The sequence below is a fragment of the Dipodomys merriami genome, unplaced genomic scaffold (genome assembly GCF_024711535.1).
Source record: "Dipodomys merriami isolate MVZ:Mamm:240054 unplaced genomic scaffold, mDipMer1.0.p SCAF_42, whole genome shotgun sequence".
NCBI lineage: Eukaryota > Metazoa > Chordata > Mammalia > Rodentia > Heteromyidae > Dipodomys > Dipodomys merriami.
In genome coordinates this window covers 4973517-4987258 of record NW_027205826.1, presented here as the reverse complement: position 1 = coordinate 4987258, position 13742 = coordinate 4973517, and the positions used below count along the sequence as shown (strand labels likewise).

Genomic DNA, 13742 nt, shown 5'->3' with positions numbered 1-13742 from the left:
CAGGGCTACCGCCTTCGGAAGTATATCCAAGGAGTAATGAGCAATCTACGTAAGGAATCAGAGGTATCCAGCCAGACTCATACCTATAATCCTAGCTAGTTAGGAGGCTGAGATCTAAGAGTTGCAGTTCGAGGCCAGCCCAAGCAGGAAAGTCTGTGAAACTCTTATCTCTAATTTATCAGCAAAAACAAAAAATAAAAAAAACAAACAAACAAAAATCTAGAAGTGGTTCCTTCAGTTCAGGGGCAGTGTCCAGGCCCTAGGACTGTCACAAGAGAAAAAAAATAGAATCAGAGGTATCCAAAGACGCATGATGCCAGTGGCTCATACTGGTAATCATAGCTACACAGTTTGAGACTAGCCTGGGTAAAAAAGTTCCCTAGATTCATCTCCAAAATAATGAGCATAAAGCCAAGCAAGAGATGTGGCTTAAATGGTAGAACACCAGCTGAGCAAGCAAGTGAAGTGAGCATGAGTCCTGAGCTCAAACCTCAATGTCACAAAAAAGAGGGAGGAACAGGAGGAGGAGGAGGGAAGGTAGGAGGGGGAGAGAGAGAGAGAGAGAGAGAAAGGGAGAGGGGGGAAAGGAAGGAGGGAGGGAAGGAAAAGGAAGGAAGGAAGGATGTAAGGGAGGGAGGAAGGGAGAGAGGGAGGGAGGGAGGGAGGAAGAGAGAGAGAGAAAGAAAAGCAGCAGCAGAGAAAGAAAGACCCCCCCCCAGCCTATTTGAACTTTAGTCACAAAAAGACAGTTATACTTTCTGACTGTGTGTTTAATCAGATGAGTAAATACCAGCTGTTGGAGAATCTTCCTACATGATATACTTTTTCAAGTCCATGATAAAAATAAGTTCAGAATCTCAGGCATATTAGCTAGTTACTACCAAATATTAGCCTCTGAAATTTGTCTTCAGACCACCACAGAACATCAGAGTACCTCATAACAATAATCCAATTCTGTCTTTACTAACTTAAAGATGGTGTGGTTTTCTGAGTCTCCTTGAAAAATATGTTTTCATTTGTCTCTGATTTTTTTTCTCCAGCTACCCATGTATACTTGGCCATGAATTTTTGTAGGAAATATAAAACTTTGTGCAAGGGCTGCCAGAAGTCTACATAATTAAGATGCTTCCTCTATTCCTGTTTTATTTTCCTTTCAAACTATGACATTGGAGCTAACCAGCTCTGTAATTAGCATGAGCATCATTTGGTGCTAAAAAAAAAAATGCTATAAAACTTTCATAGTGAACAGATTGGTGACTGCTGCAGCTACGAATGGAGAGGAAGTGACTATAAGGGGAGAAACCTATGCTTGGTGGTGGAGGGCCAAGTCCTGTATCATTAGAAAGAATGATCTATGAATGAACTATGCACAGACCTACACAATGAGGTCTTGTAAAAACTGATGTAAAAACATCCATGTAAGACTTGTTCATAACATTAAGCCCATCTGTTTCTGAGCCCTAATCATGTACTATGATTATGTAAGATGTTATTATTGGAGGAGACGGTGGGGGGGGGGAAGGGGGGGACATGGAAACTCACTGCACTATTTTTACAACTTGTGAATCTAAAACTATTTCCAAATGAAAACTTCAAAAATGTAACATTTCAAAAATATGAATGTTTCCTAACAAGATTACCATCTTTAGGGTTATAATCAACCTTGTTAATGTAGCTTACACACTTAATCAAATGAGCAAAGAATGACAGTATTTCATTAGAGCAGTCAGTATGACAGTCCAGAAAAATAATGATTGGTCTTTGAAACAAAACTCCCATGCACTCCTAAATGTATAGGGGAAAGAAATAAAGAGGTCTCTCTGGAAGATTATGTCACCATCCCCCCTCCATTTGTCCCCTCACTTATTAGAAGAGCACAGATCCCACACTGCTATGAGCCTTTTATCTCCTCTCTAAAACAGCAGCCCCTACTGAGAGCCAGTATAGTCCATGGGGTGGGGATGGGAGTTTCCACTTGTAAGAAGAAGTAACAGATTGTGCTGTTCCCTTTGACCCCTTACTCTTCTTTTCCTCTGCCACGAGAGTGGCATGTGCCACTTGGCAGTTGGCCTTTCATCCCTTGGTTCTGAAGTGAACCGTCATCTGCTCCTCCTCTGGGACCACTGGCATAGAGCATGAATGAAAAGTAAATGTAGTAGGAAGCCAGTGAGATTTAGAGGGTGGTGATTACTGCCTTGCCACTGCCAGTCTCACATCATGTCTTAGCCATGGGAGGCTCTGCTTGTCATCACCAACTTACCTATTTCCGCTTCAACCGTCAAGCTTTCAAAGCTGGAAGATCTAGCCACTTCTGTTGCTCTCTACTAGATAAGGAGAAAATGCTTCACAGATGATGATATTGTCCAAAGTATTTCCTGTCCCTTCTTGAGGAGAAGGTATGACTCTGCCTTATGGACTTCCAAGCCTGTATCTCATGTATTTCATGTATCTCATGTAGTTCAATGAAATATGAGCAGAAATGATGAGGCCATTTCAAGGAGGGATGTAGGAGCCCTTGAGAGACCCTTTCTCTTTCTCTTCTGTTGTGAAAGATGTTGCTCTATCAGGAGTGTCCAAAGCAAAGGATGAGAAATACATGTTTGCTGTATTTAGCCAGTAGACTTAGAAATGGTTTGTTTATGCATCATTACCTAACTTCTCCCCAGTAAGACAGAACCCAAGTACCACCTGGAGTCTTCACCATCTGACACATTCCACTAGCACATAGTAAGTGTACAACAATTTTTTTGTCAGCATGGGGCTTGAACTCTGGGCCTGGGCGCTGTCCCTAAGCTTCTCAGCTCAAGGTGAGTGTGCTACCACTTGAGCCACAGCACCATTTCTGATTTTATGGTGGTTAATTGGAGATAAGAGTCTCACAGACTTTTCTGCCCAGGCTGGATTTGATCCAAGATCCTCAGATCTCACCCTCCTGAGTAGCTAGGATTACAGGTGTGAGCCACCAGTGCCTGGCTTACAACAAATAATTTTTAAGTGCAATAAAGAAATTGATAATACACTAAGAAATAATCTTATTGTTAAAATGGGTAATGTTTAGACTTTAGGGTGTGAGAATTTGCATATTAAATTATTTTAATATCAGAATTCCATGCTAAACCATCCATATTCTTTTTGGAATTTGGAAGCCATGAAGGATAAGACCTTGATGACATAGCAAATATTACAAAATAATAGAATGCTAGTCATAATGTAGTTTTCAGCCAGATCTTTAGTTGAGTTAATGACAGATTGTACACAATAGCTTATAGTTTTCTCATATGGCACCTTCTTAGCAGATTGCTGGGGAAACTATAGACAGAGCCCATTCATGGTCAGGTGTGACAGCCGTGGTCAGTTTCACCAACATGTTCAGACTCTCCCTCCAATGGCATCTTATGAACTAGCTGAAACCTAACCAGATGTGTTCAGCTGGGCTTCAGGCTCATTTGGATTATATTAGAGAGTAATATATGGATTCATTTTTGTTTAACTTTAATCTGTTCTGATAATGTTAAAGTGTCCTCTCATGTTCATCTCTGAACCCGTCTGTCTCCACACATTTCCAGAGGCATATTACTTACAAATCTATCTAGAGAAAAGCTGTGTCGTCATTCCCTGGTATCTTTGTTTCTGTTCTCCACATGTCCTTTTAGTTTATGATTCTTTCTGTGACTTGCTCTTGTCATGAGACAATAGATCTCAGCTATCAGTCCATGTTGTTAAGAAAGATCTAGCTCATTTGATGTAATGTCCATGTTGTATTCTGCAGTATAACTACATTATGTTTTAGTTAGTCATTGCCTCACTGGTAGAGATTTATCTACATTTTCAAGGACTTTTTGGTTTCGTAGTTAATGCTAATAGCATTTACTTAGCTGGGCAAAAGATTCTAGGAGTCCTTCTTCCAGCAAAGCCTGTATGTACAAGTACATTGAAGTCCAAAGCAAGCTAGGTTGAACCCACAGCCTGAGAAAGGCCGGAGGAACCCCTTAGAACATGAGATAAAGCGTGGTTATTACCATGATACCCAAGTGATATTAAGTCACCTTGTTTTTGATAAGACTTTCATTTTTTGCTAACAAAAAAAAATTAAAAGAGGAAAATTTTTCCCATAGTTAACCAAAATAAAAGCCTGCTTCCTAAGAAATTTTACTTCACAGTAACAAGGCCAGCTTCGCCCTTGGAGCAGTGATTTTGGTGTTGCTTATGTAGTCAGTATGTGGGTGACATTTAGACCCAAGCTTGGCTTACAAGTGTGATTCACGGGAACATGTCAGATGGTGAAAGCAGGGAATTTTCCTTGGTATTTAGAAGGAACAGCTTGAAGGAGACACGCTGCTCCGGGTGCTTAAGGAAATAAAGCCTCAGAGCTTCACCAGGTTAAAGGCAGTCTTGCTCAAAAACTCTGAAAGCCTGCACCCCAGCCCTCAAGGACAAGCGTTTTGGTCCTCCATGAAATCTCTTGGGCATTTTGGGAGCATTCAGAAATGGGTGGAAGGATGTCCTCCAGCCAAAACTCAGCCATTATTTTGTTATTGAATTAAAAGGACATATGAAGTGATGTGTATGCACACAGACACATCCTTGTCACAATCAGCCACTGCTGCCTGCCTCCTGGAACTTGGGGAATGTCAGTTCCTCTAGAGTCTTCGCTCTACAAATCTCTAGACTGGGCTCCATCCTTAAAGAGTGTGATTGCAAAGTTACCCAGAACGCATTGCCTTTGGATGCCTATAGATAGCCTGGCATCTAGGAAGTGCAAAACTAAGTCAGCATCGACATCAGAGTTGTGTATGTCCAAAGGCTTATTTTTCTTCCACCCCAAATGGTAAAGATGGTGGTAATGATGGCATTCCTGTTGATGATGATGAAGTATTTGAAAAGTCCTGGTAGGAATGTTAAGGTTATGTTTCCAAGGCAGGCTAATTCAATTGCTATATTATAAAATTAAGAAATGAGAAACAAGCTAGCAGATGCTGCCTATAGGACTTTCATTTTTCATTGGTTGCTTTTTTGTAAGAAATCTAGATTTAGATTTGCGAGTTTGATTTCATTTGTACTCATGAAAAAAATAGTTTCCCCCAGCTACACATATGGTAGAAATGTCTGAGCTAATTGCCTTACCTTTTGTTTTATAATGTAATATTGGGCTGGTGACAAAAACAGCAGTTTTCATAGTTCATATATAGAGAGACTGCCAGTGCCTGTAGAAGAAAAAGTAGCATTTACATGTATTTCACTAAGAAGAAAATGCCATCGACTTAGTAGTAAAGAAGACTTGCTGTACCCTATCCATTTTTCTGTGGTTCTAAGCATGGCCAAACCTGCTATAATTCACCCATGGGATAATCTTGTCTACGCCCCACCCCTTTGGTGAGCCATGATAAAGATGTTCTGTGCTAAGGACTTAGTAATTGCTTTCATCCACATTTGCTGAAGGTCTACCATGTCAGAGACACGCGATTTCTAGAGGATACAGACTTCTTTCTTTTGGTTTTCCAATAGCTTGGGGTAAAATTCATATTTAAAACATAATATTCATCCTTGGTTCTATCATGGTTACTAATTTAAAAGTATATATGTTAGGATCTCTCTTTCCTTTCTTTTAATTGCCATGACCCTCTCTCCTGTTCTCTTCTCTGTGCTTCTCATCTCATTTCTCCCCTTTTCTCTTCTCTCTTCTTCTTTTCCCTTCTCTCTCTTTCTCTCTCTCTCTCTCTCATATTTAGCTCTCTGTGTGTGTGATGGAAAAAATGAAAGGAAATAGACAGAGTCAATAATTATTATGACTGGCAGACTGTGGTAAATGGCATACAGATACGGAAGTAAAAACGCTCAGGAATGTTAGCTGGGGGGAAATCTGTTCCTAGTACTGCCATCTGCAGGATCTTCCTAGGCTGGAGCTTCTTTCCTGCCTTGATGGGTGTTCCACAGGTGGAAGCAATCTCAAGTGAAGACGTAAACAAGAGAAGCTGGGATATTGCCACCCAAGAGGAGGCTTGGGTGCCAGGGCTTGTAGACATAAGAGAGTCCTGAGGCTGCTCAGAACCTGAGGACAGTGACACATGGACATGAGCACACATGAGCTTCAGCTCCTCTAGGGGCTGGTTCCTCTCCACACACTTCCCTGACCACCCAGAACCTGCTGGACACCACAGGAGTTATTGTATGGCTCAGCTGGTGACTATTTTCACAAATCCTACTCTCTGACCAATGGGGGACAGCTCATGTCTTGGGATTCTGCAGTCTGCCTTGTTTTTCCCACCAGGGCCCTGCACCACCTGTCTACAACTGGCATACCTTTCATTCTCTCATGACCCAGACTAGCTGCATACCTAGCTCAGCACTCAGTCATCCTGGGCTTTGAAAGGACTTCATTCTGAAGAACTGATCAGAAGTGTTTGGAAACGACATGTGTTTCCTTTACATAGAGAAGAACTTTCTGATGCTACTTTTCAGATAGATGCTTGGACTAATTCTCTCTCTCCCCCTCTCCCATGAGATCCAGCAGGCTATAGATGTCATGAACAAGGAGCAGATGTTCCTTGGCTGCGGTTATCCTGGAACTAGTGGTATTTACCCAGCAAATATTACCATATTCCCTATACAGTACACAATATATTTAATTCATAAGTCACACAATTAAAATCCTTGCCTAGGAATTAGGCACAGAAAATCTAGTAGCCCCTGAAGCCCATGGTTTGGCTGGTGGTGTGGTAGCACTTGCAGTGCCCTGATTGTGCTCATGTGCTGTGGTTATTTAAGATGTTCTCACAGGGGAAAGCTAGATGAAGCACATGCAGGAACAGGCTGTACTAGATTTGCAAATTCTTGTGAGTCTTAGATGATTTCAAAGTAAAAAGTTTCCTTCTCTTTTTCTTCTGTTATTTTTTTTAATAGCAAGACACAAATCAAAGAGATCATCTAGCCCAGTTGTTTTCAACTTTAAATTTTAGCAGTGGCCTCTTCCCTCTTATGCCTTCTTCCATCCTCTTCCTCAGCAGGCTGGGTACCTCCTGGCAACCTTAGGGATCTATGAAGTATCATTTAAAATGCTGTCCTCCCACCTCACATTTTCAGGGAACAGATGAGGAAATCGGGGCCCAAAGAAACAAAATGCTTTGTCCTTTAATTGCTATTGATAGAAGCACAGAGAGCCCAGGAGATTTTTAGTTCCAGTGGCTCTCTGCAAATCATCATGAGTCACAGCTCTTTAGCGAACACCATGGTCTCTTTTGTCAGCCTAGGTGAGATTAATTAGACTGGGAAAGCTTCCATGTTCCTACCTTCCGCTTCTCTGGTTCCTATGACAGAGTCACTCTGACGGTGGGAATGGCACGTGGTGGTCTGGGCTGGTGGGTAGTTTTATGTTCACTGTTCAGAGTGATTGCCAGATGACTTCCTTGGAAGGCCAGGTGCAGGTGCAGGGAGCTAGAATGCAGGACCAAATAAAAAGTCCCCTACCTTCTGCCTGTTTAGCCCTGCTCTGACCACCAATGAGAACTGGCATTGCCTAGCTTTCCTGGTCCTTTCATTCAGGCCCATGTTACTGAAATACTTGGGGAAAACGTTAATCTTAGGTACCTTGTAATTTATCTCCAAAGATAGTGTGATGGTAATGTCTTTTATTTGTCCCATGATTTTTAGGTTGCTAACCCTTTTCCTAAGCTTCCTGAGTTGAGCATAACCCTCAGGGCAAACTGGACTTATTTCTGCTTTATAAATAAGTGACATGATTGCTCAAAGGTCTCAGAGTTTGTGTCAGTGCCAGGGTCAGAATACAGATCTCCAGAGTACCAGTAGATAGGCTTTTGCACAGGAGACTCTTGTTCTAAAAAGAGGTTTGGGAAGTTGTACAGCATCTACACACACCAGACGATCAACAAGCAGATAGTGGCACCATTATTATTGTGGATGTAATTCATCACAGCATCTGTGGCCACATGTAGACTTTGGAGTGTGAAGGACTCTGGGATTTGGTTGTTCTGCAGTTTTGTAGGAGGTAAAGCAATGGCTTTCTGCCTTCTTCCATCTCCTAAGGATTAGACCCTATAGATACATATGTGAATGAGTTAGGTTTCCTGAAAAGTAAAGTCTGTTGCCTGTGTTTCAAGTCAGTAGAGATCTATGTGACCGTCAATTGTCAGGACAGCCATCCTGAGGCTGCCTGACTCAAGCATACTCCAGAGGCCTCTCAGAGTGAGCTGCCATTCTTTATTTACTGCCAGTTGTTGATGCCTTGTTTCTGTAGGGAAACTGGTCACAGCCTTTCCCCCAGCATCCTTCTTTGCCCTTCACCTTGTGGGACATAATCTTCCCTGTCAACATGAGTACTGTTCATTGGTGCTGATGCTGGTCTGTTTTTTTCAGTGTTCTTCCTTATGTGTGAGAAAATATTGGGCTGCTATAAAGGTAGAAGTCTAAGGACTTATGTCACTCCACCTTCACAGCTACTACTTGATCAAAATGTAATCTCTTAAGGAAGAAACCTTGAGAGAAGCATTTAGAAGGTAAACTAGTGACCAGCTTCAAGAATAGTTTGAATCATCTATACGTGTATTCCATTTGTACCTGTTAGAAACCCACTAAACATCTGCTGAATGATGTTCCGAAGCAGGAGGTCTCTGTCTTTAACATACTTGCCAACCTTGGATCACCTGCAGGGCCTCTGGAAGCACAGCCTGGGAGACTTTTCCAGGGTTTCTGATTCACTTGGTCCATTGGAAGCTAATGTATTTCTAATGGGATGCAGGTAGATGCAGGTAGAGATGGCATGTTGAACCCATTGTCCTGAAGCTGGAGTTGGCAATTTTTCCTACAGAGGCCAGAAAGTAAATATTTCAGGTTTTGTGGTCCATACTACCTCTGCCACAAATACTCCCCTCTGCCACTGTCACCACAGAAACTATGTCACTACATGAGTGGAGCAGTATTGCAATAAAAAAAAATCTTGCTTATAAAACAGGTGGTAGACTTTTTTAATATTGTTGAAAATGTATAAATTAAAAAACAAAAAGATGATAAGAGCCAGATCCTCATTCTGAATAGATCTTTGGGAACTCTTGAGATGAAGATCAGATGTGGATCAAATCCCATTTCTGATATCACTTTGCCATGTGGCTTTTGGAAGGTCATTAGCATCTCTGCAAAAGGAAAATAATAACACTATAATGGAAAATAAGGAGATATGTTCTTTATCAAATCAAAAGCTGGATAGTACAGTATTTGGTTTGCTGGGTTTTTTTTTTTTACTTATCTACATGATTAAAGTATTTCAGAATCATCCAGTCTGTGCCCTTGAAAAATAGTCATAATCACTCATTGGCATTTATGTGCCTTAACTTTTAAATCCCAAAGTTAAGCATGCTAGCTTCTTCCATTGAGATAAAGTCTTGTGGGCTTTTTTGCCCAGCTGGCATGGGACTCCCATCTTCCAGACCTCAGCCTTCCACATAGCTGTGCCCAGCTGTTGGTTGAGAGAGGTTGTTGGAGAGGGGTGGCCTCTCTATGCGTGTTCATCTTTCATCATAATCCTCTTCCCAGGTTGCTAGGATTACAGTAATAAACCATGGGCAACTTGGCTGAGAACTGCATACTTTAAAACATTATACTCTGTGCTTGCTTCAGCAGCATATATACTAAAATTGGAACGATACAGAGAAGATTAGCATGGCCCCACACAAATTCATGAAGCATTAAAAAAAAACTATGCTTGCCCTTAAAGATATTGATGATTGACTGTAGTCTGGAAGTGATAGCTTTGTTAGAAGCCCTGTAATTGGGTATGCACAAATTAGAAGGAAGGAAACATGGGTACATTCTCCATTAAAATGTGACATAACCAAAAGGCCCATTAAGGATTATGTGACTACAGAAAAATGAGGCATGGACTTGGCTTACTCCAAAACTTTCATGCCTGGAATGAGCATTGTATTTCTTCTTCCCCAGGACCCCAGGAGCAAGCACAAGTTCAAGATCCATACTTATGGAAGTCCCACCTTCTGTGATCACTGTGGGTCACTGCTGTATGGACTCATCCACCAAGGGATGAAATGTGACAGTAAGTAAGTTTTCTTGTCCGATAGCTGGTGAGGCTCTGCAGCTTAGGCCCAGGACACCGGAGTGCTCAAGGCTTGGTAACTTCTCAACACCAGCTCATCAGTAGAATTGCTTCAGATGAAGACCAGGCTGTACACTGTCCAAATTTTACTTCAGTAAACTTCTTGCTTGCCTAATTATAAATCATAAAAGGCACTCCATTTATAAATGAAGTTAGTGGGTGCTGTCGCTTTTTTTTTAACATGGTAGAAATCTTCAATCCTTGCAAAAATGCAGGCTAGTCAAACCCCAAAGAAAACTCCCCACCTCCAGATTCTACATTTGGTTAGTTTCAAAATAAGCTAAGCAACCATAGTCATTATCTTCCTATGTCTCTAATTAGTGGGTGGACTGTGGAAAAATCCAGTAGGCTCTCCCGAAAACTAAAGCTCAAATGAACATTAAAAACTAGGATAACATCTTACTTCAGTTCACTCGTCCTGGCTGTTTATGGATTAAGTTTATAGCAGCCTTGCTTGGGATGAAATCACTGAAGACCTCTGAGGAAGACACCAGCCCTTTCCCAGCCTACCCATTTGTCTTTCTGCATCTCCATCAAATATCAGGAGGAAAGGAAAAAATAAAAACCACCATGGAACTCTCTGCTTTGCTAATTCTTACATTATGAGATTCCCTAGGCTATTCATTTAAATGAAAGTTTGTGTTTTTAGAACACGGAAAGGTAATTACTAAGCCTGTTTTTCTAATAGACAGGCGAATATTATGGTAATTGCAGCATATTCTTCTTCATTAATGGCTGTCATAATGGCCCAAAGCTTTATATTTGTATCTTACCCGGAGCAAACACAGTATATAAAAATCAATATGGAAGAACATTATAGGACAGATGGAGAGTTTCTCAGAACACAGGGATGGTTCACCTTATGAAGTTGTATAATTTAACAGCCAAATGGAACTGTTATCTTCTGGGCCATTAGTCTCCTCTACTTCAAGAAACTCTTGGATTTCAAAGACAGGGTTTTCAGAGTTTCTGCAAGTACCAAGTTCATTTGTAAACGTATGTTTAACTGTTTTGAAACTTGGAACACAAATGAGCATTTGAATGTGTTACATGCCAACCTTGACAAAAGTGAAACACTGGAGCGCTGCCATGCCAGCCTCACTCACGCCGTAGGACTTGCAATCGAGTTTCCCCCATGGTTCCCACTGCTCTGCTGGGGAGGTGTGCCCCTCCACCGCTCCCACCTGCATGCTCCCTTCTGTATGAGCCAGGGATTCTGTTCACAGTTTTAACAAGATGTAGAAATAGATGAAATGTTGAGGCTGCTCTGAGTGGTTTTCCAATCTGTTTTATATTTTTTATAAGATATGTGAGATTGGGCAGTTTATAAAAGAATAGATGTTTTTGTAGCTTAGAGTTCTGGAGTCTGGGAATCCACAAGCCTGGTATCAGGATGTGTCCTGCTTGCAACAGTATGAACATGGCAGAGCCCTCACGTGGAGCTGGAAGCCCAGACCTTTATGCATATAAAAGCCACTATGCCATCATGGGCCTCACCCTTACATTTCTTATCTCATCTTAAATCACCTCCCCAAGGCTCCACCTCCAGTTGTAATTGAACCTATGAATTTGGGAGTGAAGTTTCCAAGTTGTTATGTGAACATAACAACCACAGCAGATATCAACTAGCATCCTTAGGGGTTTGTTTGGATCAGAGGGCTGTACTGGTTGTCCTTGAATAGCCTTGTAATAAATAAAATAGAATAAATTTGAATGTATTAGCTAAATGTATGCTAATAACACCCATCTTGTTTATTAGGATTCTGCTTTAGATTTTGCTTGAAAAATGGGTCCTATTACTAAAAAGTTTTGAAAAGCACTTACCTGGATGAGTGCTATTGTTTGGCTTTGAACTCTTCAGTTAGACTTCTTGAGTTTCTAGGATTTCTCCTTCATAGAGGGAAGAGGAGAATGAGCAAATAGACTAAGACCTCTACTCCTACCTGAGCTCTCCCAGCACTGCAGCCTCCTCCCCTGCCCGGCAGGTTATACAGATGTCTGTGAACAGTTCCTCTTCCTAAGAAAGAGCAACTGCTGTGTAGACCTTCTCTTAGTTTAGTTAGTAGAGGAAATGGAATCAAGGTTGCAAATGAGCTTCCCAAGGTAAAAAAAAAAAAAAGCTCATGGCGGATCCAAGCTGAGATAGGACACAGCCCAGTGTGTTCTTCCTCCTCCAACCCCCACCCCATTCACTCCCTGTTGCCCATTGTTCTTTCCAGAGGCTCTGGCATTTATTTTTCTTAAATCACCTATTCCGTCCAGGCAATCGAAGATATAACTCAGTTAACCCAAATTATCTTGGCTAAGCCCAAGTGCATGATCTTGAACAGTTAGCTCTGGAAAGAGGAACCTAACAATACATATTTGTGAATAAGCCAATTATTTTTCCCTTGTTGTGTCTATTATCCTGCCTTTACTGTTTAATCACAGCATACATGTCTCATGCACAATGCTTTTCACAGTTTGCCATGTTCACACCAAATGCTGGAAATGAAAAGGGTAGGAAGGCTCCACCTTGAAGGTTGTAGGATAGCCTTGTTAGCATCCTGGCAGTATTTGTGAAGATTCCAGAGGCCATCCTTTCCTCAGGAATCCTGAAGTTACCAGAAGGATGGAGCTGAAACACCTACACAGTTTCATGTTTGTAGTCAGTGCTCAGGATTCTTTTCAGGGTTTCTTTGGTTCATTGCAGTAAGACTGATCTTTTTTTATCCTCCCCCTGTCTCTCCCACATAATGTCAGCTGTAAGGAAGGGCTTCTGCCAGGCATGTATTTGTTTTACTTGGAATAATATTTAAATATTGAAGATAGGTTTAAAATATCAAACGCAAGTTCTTTTAAAGAAGGAAAAAGCAACGTATTTGCACCTTCTTGAAAATACCAGGTTAGGTGAGGAAAAGGAAATTTTAGGAATTTCCTATGTGCGGCCCATAGATTGTTACTTTCGCAGTGGCAGGCTCCAGGCTCTCAGTGGCAGAAGGAATTCTTTGGCAAAAAGTATCTGTTTAAGATTTGCGTTTTATATGCTTGTATGTACATAAGCTATTAATCAATCTGCACTTGGTGCACATTTACCTATGTGGGTTTTGTTAAATATTAAAACTAATCACTGAAGAACAAGCTGGGTATTTTGCTTTGGTGAAGACTTGAATAAATATGGGGTGGATATTTTAAGGATATTTTCACTCACACGGAGCCTGTGCTGGAAAGGACATCTGCTAGCAGTTCCTTATGTCACCAAAAACATTATAGCAGAGTATCAAGTTCGGGGCTAGCTCACTGTCATTTTTGCCTGGATACCAAAACACAGAGGAAATGCCTTCAGCCCATATGGCTGCCTCACCCTGTGCTTCCTTAATTCACAGCCTGCGACATGAATGTTCACAAGCAATGTGTCATAAATGTCCCCAGCCTCTGTGGGATGGATCATACAGAGAAAAGAGGCCGAATTTACCTGAAGGCTGAGGTCACCGATGAGAAGCTCCACGTCACAGGTAAGGCCTACCTGCCTGGCCAGCAGCATTTTTAGGTGAAACTCAAGGTCACTTGAGGGTCTACCATGATAGACTGACCACCATAGCTGAGACCTGTTCAGGAGACTCTGTAAACCTACCTGAATTCC

At 41.5% G+C, this 13742-nt stretch overlaps 1 protein-coding gene and 1 pseudogene across 1 annotated transcript in view; both read left to right on the top strand.

The window, feature by feature from the left end:
- The window catches only part of Prkca (protein kinase C alpha), a 386397-nt gene that overhangs the window by 261269 nt on the left and 111386 nt on the right, over nt 1-13742 (top strand). Inside the window, exons 4-5 of the mRNA XM_069993120.1 lie at nt 9949-10060; nt 13486-13614. Of these exons, the coding sequence (XP_069849221.1) occupies nt 9949-10060; nt 13486-13614 (241 nt within the window). The remainder of the gene's footprint in view (nt 1-9948; nt 10061-13485; nt 13615-13742) is intronic.
- Nucleotides 9615-9714, top strand: LOC138807518 (U6 spliceosomal RNA; annotated as a pseudogene).